The 8,297-nt window shown below is 41.2% G+C and overlaps 1 protein-coding gene across 3 annotated transcripts in view; it reads right to left on the minus strand.

Annotated features, from left to right (window-relative positions):
• Nucleotides 1–6,404, minus strand: part of ACTN1 (actinin alpha 1) — a 130,139-nt gene extending 123,735 nt beyond the window's left edge. Inside the window, exon 1 of one of the 3 annotated variants that reach the window (XM_031952793.1) lies at nucleotides 6,076–6,404. In XM_031952793.1, the coding sequence (XP_031808653.1) occupies nucleotides 6,076–6,180 (105 nt within the window). In that variant the 5' untranslated portion in view covers nucleotides 6,181–6,404. The remainder of the gene's footprint in view (nucleotides 1–6,075) is intronic. The other 2 variants (XM_031952795.1, XM_031952794.1) reach the window with 2 other exon arrangements.
• Nucleotides 6,405–8,297: the final 1,893 nt, after the last annotated feature.

An 8,297-nucleotide genomic window follows, 5' to 3' on the forward strand; every position in this document is an offset into this window, starting at 1 on the left:
CAATATCTTATATCTGTTGAATTTTTTATCAACATCTCCATCTAGTAAATGAGGTCACTCAGAATAGTGAAGTGTTTCAATCAAAAAAGAGGTCTGGAGTCAAGAAAAGCAGTTGCTCCAACTCTATAGCTTCCCCAAACCAAACGGCTACAAAAGTCAATCTATACGAGTCTCAAAAACTAAACCAAAAAATAGAAAAACTCTGCATGTCCCATCTAAATAAAGAAAACCAGAAAATTGGAGTAAGGGTAAGCAGTGCTGAATCAAAAGCTTCTGGGTTCAAATCCCAGGACTATTATTTTATTAGCTGTGTGATTTCAGGGAAATCACTTCATCCCTCTGGGACCATTTCCTCATCTATAAACTGAAGAAGGCATTGGAAGAGATGGCTTCTGAGATAGGATGGTCCCCCCCAGTGATCTTAAAAGTGGAAGTAGCAGCTATTGGTTTCAACTCCCAACTGGAAGAGGCTACCTCTAAAAGTTGCTCTGTACTTGAACTAAATGACATACACTTGAGAGTAATAGAAGAGGTTCTTTCAGTTTACGGAAATAATATCACCTAAGACAACAAACCAATTTAGTTCATCTTTTTTTTCATACCCATGATACCCCTTCTGCTCGGCAATGCTGAAAGGTGAGATAAGTTACCTTTCATTTCACAAACTTAGAGAGGTTAGTTCTTTACCAATACTTTCCTGAATGTCTAAGTTAACTAGATGAATGGAAGATCCTGCCCAGTTCCCAGGGGACACCCTTATAATTGCTCCTTTTTTTTAGATTACAACCATTTTAGGGGGCAACCAAGTGGTATGGTGTAGCCAGCACTTGAACCTGGAGGAGGCAGAAAGACCCCAATTCAAATTCTGCCTCATATGACTACTTAATAACTGTGTGACTCTAGGCAAGTTGCATGGTCTCTGCCTCAGTTTCCTTTTCTGTTACATGAAGATAAGAATATCTTTCAGGATTTTTCTGAGAATAAATGAGATGTTTTTAAAGTATTTATCAAAATTTAAAATTAGTCCAAGGTTTCCTAACATTCTAAATCAATCATCTCATAATCCTCATTTATCTGCTACTTCACACATATAATATGGCCAAAGGGGGGTTTTCATTACAGTTGGACAGGTAAATGGTATGGTTTTCTCACCCTAATGCTCTAAACAGTCATTGGGACCTTCAGTAACCCAGAAAGATGAAGGCAGCTAAAGATAAAGTGGCTAATTACTATGGGCTGAGAGCTTGCTGGAGTCTCTTCACCCAACCATCAGTTTCTAAATTTACTCAATATATTTTTATTACTATTGACTAGATTTAAGGCTCTTTGTTTGGTAATACAAAGTTGCAAAGATGAATGTTACAAATCCCTGATCACAGGGTCTGTTCTTAAAATCTAGAGAAAATACAAATCATATACATAATAGCAAGTCGTATTTATCAAACACTTTGAGATTTACAAAGGATTTTCCATACTACAAACCTGAGACAGGTAATATTAGTATTGCTATCCCCAGTTTGCAAAGGGGCAAACTGAGGCCCAGAAAGATGAAAGTAATTTATCTTAACTATGATGAAAACTCTGCTCCTTGATCTAATGACCTTTCTGTTCTCCCTATACTGCCTGTCCCACCTTCACTGCCTACCTGTGTAATATAAGATAATGCTCTAGGGTCTAAGGAAGGGTGACATCAGATTTAATAATACTAATGGAAATCTGGGAAGGCCTCGGGAAGGATATGATATTTGAGCTGGGTCTCAAAGAACAAAAGAGATTTGGGCAGATGGAAAAGGGACCATTTGAAGAATTTATATATATCTGAAGGTAATAACAAGAAACGGATGACCCATGGTTTCATAAGTCTCTAAGGATACAAAAACTACAAAAACACTCAGGATAATTGATCACATTCTAGCCTATTTATCAAGACAATTTCCTTATTTCCCATCCTTTAGACTCCTATCTGAATCTCTTCTATCCCCTAGAAGTCCCCGATTCCCTTCCTCACCTCTATGTTCCCCATTTCCCTGTAGTCTGAAGTCAATTTTATCATTCACCCACCAAGAATAGAGTATTTGTGGAAGGCAGGGCTTACCAATATAAAATACTTTATTTTTCAAAAAGTCTAGGAAAAAAAGTTCAAAAATATTTCATTCACTCACCACAATTCCGAGGTTGACATATATTGAGTAGCTATATTGCCTCTAATTTATAGATGGTGAAATTGAGACCCAGAGAGGCTTAGTAGTGACTTAACCATGGTCACATGACTTCATAAAAAGCCTAAATAATCCTAGAATTCAAATCTCTGATCTCTTGTTCAATAGCTTTTTCCATTACATCATACTGCCTGTGTCATAATCTCTACCAAGATAAATCAGCTGTCTGCCACCTCCAGACTCCCACTGTTTCTGGAGACCTCCTACCTCCTGTTTCTTTTCTTTAAACAGACTTGGTACAAGTGGGTCTTATGTAGTCACACATAGCTGGTTTGTTCTTACCAAAGTTTGATACCAAACTTTATACTTGCCATGGTTCAAGTCTGGTTGACCAAAAATGACAAATTTTAGAGCCTAAACCAGGGGCTCTTTTTTTGAGGACAATAACTTAAAAAAAAAAAAAACTTTGATGATTGTATCTCAAAATCCTTTGTAATTCTGTGTTCTGTTCTGAGAAGAGGTCCACAGACTTTATCAGACTGCCAAAGGGATCCATGACATAAAAAAGATTAAAAACCCCTGGCCTAAAACAATATCTTTCCTCTAGGGTTACCCATAATTTCAGGATATTTGTATGCCTTTTCTCCCCTAACTAGATTTTTTCAGTCCTATAAATGGATGGAGTTTCTTTGTATCTCCTATGATATCTTTCTCACAATACGATGCACACAAAAGGTGTCAATATAGTATTACAACAGGAGCAAACAATGACCTCGAATTCAAGAGCTCATATATATTTTCTCTGGATTATTTTTTGACCATATCTCCTAGCATTCTCTCACCCCCAAAGTGAAACTAAATTCTAACCTCTAAGAAGCTTCACTAAAACAAAACCTCCTCTCTTTGGGACTTAATTACCTCTCAGAGGTAGGCACATTAAAGCATTGTTGGAACTGTGAACTGGTCTAACCATTCTGAAATACAATTTAGAAGTAAATCCAAAAAGCTTATAAACTGTACATATTCCATGATCCAATCATACCACTACTAAATAACTATCCCAAGAATGTCAAAGACAAAGGGAAAAGTCCCACATATGCAAAAATAATTGTAGCATCAGTTTTTGTGGAAGCAAAGAACTGGAATAAAGGTAGCACTTACTAAGTGGTTGAACAGATTGTAGAATCATAGATTTAGTACTGGAAGAGACATTAGAGGTCACCTAGTTAGATGAAGAAGAAACAAGTCCAAATAGGAAAATGGGCTTACCCAAGGTAAGTCTTTGTCCAATAGCTTTAAAAATGGCAAAAATAGTAAATGGCAAGGCCAGGATTATACATGAAGCTTTTGTGCTCTTTCCATTATACCACCAAACAAGTATGGTATATAAATGTAAAGGAATATTACTGTGCTCTAAGGAATAATGAATATCAAGTTTAGAGAAACTTGAGAAAATTTATATGAACAGATAACAAAATGAAATACATAAAACCAAGGGAAGAATTTACACAATGACAATAGTAAAATAAAATAGAAAAAAATTCAAAATTATTAATGAAGTGAATAGTTATGACTTCAAATGAATCATGCCTCCTAGCAAAGGGATGATGGGGTGTCACTGGAGAATTTCACAAATAGTTATTTTGCGGTTTTTTTTTTTTTTTTTACTCTTAGGGCCATCAATGAATGGGACATGAGAATTTCGTGTTTAGGTTTATAAACAAAATCTATAAAACATTAAAAAAAAGTTTTTCCTCTCAATTCCCAATTAGTACAAGAAAATATGGCTGATTTTTAATATGGTCCCATTTATCCTAGCCTCCCCCTCCTCCAAAGTGTATGTGAGTAGTGGGGTGGGACACTGAAGAAGGTAGTTAAATGACTTAGTTACATTACAAAGGGAAGGAGGGGATACAGTAGAAAAAGTTGTCTACTATATAATACTATATAAGGCAGAGAACCAGGATTAGGCCAGACACTCCCAGACCTCGAGGTTGCCACATTTGTAGGGAGCAACAAGCCAAGCCTTTTAGCGTATGTGTTTTAAATTACCTTTGATTGTCTGATGAAGTGACTAAAAGGGAAATGTTTCAGGGCTTAGGATTCCAGAGTGAGCTAATACAGGATGCCTTTGGCTAAAGTGGTGAAAAAAAAGTTCAGTCGACTCGCGCCCACCTCCCCCGCCACTCCTTTTAAGTTTAAAAAAGGGAATGAACTTTACCATTTTTGGACATGAGCGTTCTCCTTCTAGCCCTGCCCTTAAACCGCACTATCCTCCCCATTCGGAAGATCAGCTGGAATTAGGGGAATGGGAAGTGGGGGAGGAGTCCAAGGGAGGGGGTGGAGTGGTGGCCAAAGGAAGGCGGCAGACGTGAAGTTTGGAAAGAGAAGACTGTAGGCGATATAGCAAGCCAGAAACCTGGGATGTCCAAGTGAGGTTGACGGACTAGTTTCCTGGGTCCCACTTCCCACAGTGGGGTTCGGTCAGGAATGGGGTAGGAATGCGAGAGAGAAAGAGTGCTTCCAATCTCTTCCAACCAGCAGCTGCTTCACAATCACTTTTCCAACCTGTTCATAGTCCCTGACCTCGTGGTGTTGACTCTAAATGCGCTTGGGCACACAGTAGGGCTCTACATAAAGATGCTTGGAAGATCAATTTTTATCTGCCCTTTATCTGCCCCGAACTCGGGGACCAGGAACCTTAGGGATTCCTTAAGATTCACCCTTCCCCCAAGAACAATTTCTCCAGAAAGGAGAGAAAGAAGAGTGAAGGCAAGGGGGGGTTAAGGAGAGTAAAAGAGGAAAGGTGTGAAATTGAAGGTGAACAACAATTACAGGTAAAAATATTAAGTAGATACAAGTTCCTGGGTTGCTAACCGCAAAAGGAAACTTCTCTCTAGCCTAAACTGGGCAATAAAACGGTTTGATTTTCCTCATTCCACCCCCTCAGAGAAGTCTCCAAGCTACCTCTTCTTTTTTTCTTTTTTCTCCTGCCTTTTTTTTTTTTTTTTTTTTTTTTGGGGGTCTCTTGTAAGAAAGAGTCGAGAAACGGATCCGAGCTAACACAGCTCCCCGTTCTCCTCCCACCCACCCTTGATCACGAATTCACATCCACATCCACCTCCTACACGCTCTCAGGGAGAGACCCTTAAGCGACTCTGACGCTCCCCCTACCTCCCCACCCCTGCCAACCCAGGGATCGGAGCTACGTGGGCCGCTGTGCTGGAGGATCCAGGGGAGCCGGTGGGAGGCAGGGAACAGGGGAAGGAGAGAGGTCTGGCACGCAGCTACTACTGCGCTTTTAAAATTATATTATCCCTAGGTACTGAGCACAGAGCAAGCAAAGGAAACCAAGCGGCCACTGAACGCCATATGGAAGTCAGACAGAATCGGGAACGGAAAGATGGAAGGGGAATGGATCTCTTAAATCATCGATACTGGTGCTAGTCTTTGCCTGAGCATACCCACCCCCAAAGCGCATCTCTTCCCCACTCTCCCAGGCCTTCCAGACTTGAGCTAGGGGGCGGGGATGCCTGGATCCGGGGCACAACAGGAAACCTGCCCGCTAATCCGCCTATCTTCCCCTCCAACCCCACCTCTAGCCCGTCAGGGTAGCAGCTCCCTCCACGTTCTCCACTCCAGTGCACCATGGGGAAGCGAAATACACAGAAGCAGCGGTGGAGCTTAATCCAGCCAGCACCTCCTCCACTCCCACCCATCCACCCACTCCCCTTGTCCTGCTAAATGCCCGAAACCTAACACCCCAATCCTTAAACTCCCCTGCAAGCCCCGGCGAGTTCCCTTCTACGGCTAGCCGAGGACTCTTCCTGGGATGCAGGGATTAGGAAAGGCGGCGATCCCACCAGCAGGGCGCGGACTGGGGGAGGATGGAGAGGAAGGTGATTGGGGCTGTTACCTTTCTTTGCTGCTTCTCCCAGGCGGGGTCTAGGAGCAAATCTCTATCCCAATCCTCTTCCGGCTGCATGTAGTCGTTGGTTTGTTGAGAATCATAATGATCCATGGTCGAATCTGCGTCCTTGGGTTTTGTCCTCCACCTTCTTTCCTGGCTGTGGCTCCTGCCACAGTTTAAGTGGGGCTGGACTGGAGCGGGTTGAACTGTTCGTGTGAACTACCCTACGACCTGCTTCAGAGAGGCTGGTGAGGAGACGAGAGAAGGGCTGGCTATAGGGGGCGGGGGAGGGGGGCGGGAAGAGGCAACAGCAGCGACGAAGGCAGCTCTTTCAATACCTGGACTCAAACCTAATCTTTGCGCACACGCAGCTGGAGGGAGAGGAGGAGCGCTGCTGAGAAGCGAGCAGAGCCCTCCCAAACAACTTGATTGGCTAATCTGAGTAGCCCAAACTTCCTATTTTAGCTTCTCATTGGGGCTTCCTAATATCCATCAGCTTCACAATTGCTAATATAGGTTGATTTGGGCGAATAACTACCTCTCCTCTACCTCCTCACTCCCCTTTCTACCTCCTTTCCGTACTCCTTTTTTCCCCCTCTTTCTTTCTCCCTCTTTCCCCCCCAACGGCTCCTTCACTCTCTTCTCCCTTCCCCTAACTAGTTTTCTTTCTCTCTTTTTTATTCCTTTAGCACATTTGATCCTAACAACAAGCCTATGAATTGGGGAGATACTGATAAAGCCAGAAACCGGGCTCTTGGCTTCCGGTAAAGTGCTGGTTCTGCTCAAATCTACGAGAGCCTATTTTGTGCCTAGCACCGTGCTGGCTCTGGAGATACTGAGAAAAGCAAAACCAGTCTCTGAACTCAAAGAAGCTCAGCCTAAAACGGGAGACTACATCCAAATGTTTTCATTTGAACAATCTGTATTCAAAATAAATGGCAGGTAATCTCAGAAGACTTTAGCTTTAAGAGGGATCAGAAAGACTTCTAATAGAAGGTGAGATTTTACCATGATTCTTCCTCCCTCCCACCTCCAGCACCATTTGCAGCAACAACTCTCTTCCCCTGTCACTCTTTGTAATTTCTCTCTCTCATTTTAATCTCCAGCAGAGTTTTATTAGGGGATAGGTAAGATTCGGGGACATTACACCAAACATTTTCCCTCGAATATGTGCTTCCCTTGCTTTCTCTACACTCTCTTTTATAAGCTATTAACTTCTTATATTTCTCTTGAGGGTAAGGACTTTATTGATTAACTGACTGATATTTGTTTAATTACTGTACTTTCTCATATGATCTAGAGACCATGTTTTCTGCATGCCAACTGAGTTATCCCTTATATAGTAACCTAGGAGAAAACTAGCTCAAGAAAGTGTTGAGCCGATTAAAACTGCAGAGAATAATGAGTGTCAGAGAAAAATCCTGAGTCATAATTCTGGGTTGCTTGCATAGCCTTTTACTGTTATTAATATTTTGTTGAATTTTGTTTGTCTCATTTTGAAACATCCCTTCCCTCCCTCACTCTGCTACTCAATGATTCATTAAGTCTTAACAAAGTTTCGAAAAGAAATAGAGCTCAATTCAACAAAACTAGCCAACACAGCCATTTTAGCCAACATATGTACTATTCCACATCCAAACTCGTCCATCGTTACAAAGAAGGGAAGGAGGTACATTTTATTTTTTCAGTTCTTCCTGGCCAAGTTTGATCATAATAATTAGGATGCATTCCAGGTTCTTCCCATTTAAATTATGTTAGTATGAGTATATTGTTTTTCTGATTCTTCATTAGTAATTATCAATCCACTGTTTCCCTGAATTAATTTTCATCATTTCTTATGGCATAATGGTATCCCATTATATCCATATTCAACAATGTATTCAGTATCTAATCTGTGGTGCTCCCAGTTTAAAACTGCAAGTAATGAGACCCTAAACCTTATACAATTCATTCTAGAAGTGACATTTCCCCAGGAGTCTCCTATCTGAGAGAGGAATAAAGAAGTGACCCTTAGAGAAGGGGATTTCCTTAGAGGAAGAGACCTGGTTTGGAGTTCTTCCAGTATCGTATTTGTTCTGGAGGAAGAGAAAGTACCTTGCATTCCAGAGAGTTAGAAATATTGCAGTTGCTACTCCTATGATTATTTTTAAATTGCATTTTTGGGGGGTTATTACAAAATTGTCCTGGACTTTTATAAAAAAATTAGCTCACCACCAGAGATAACAGAT

This window comes from Sarcophilus harrisii, chromosome 2 (assembly GCF_902635505.1).
Source record: "Sarcophilus harrisii chromosome 2, mSarHar1.11, whole genome shotgun sequence".
Classification (NCBI taxonomy): domain Eukaryota; kingdom Metazoa; phylum Chordata; class Mammalia; order Dasyuromorphia; family Dasyuridae; genus Sarcophilus; species Sarcophilus harrisii.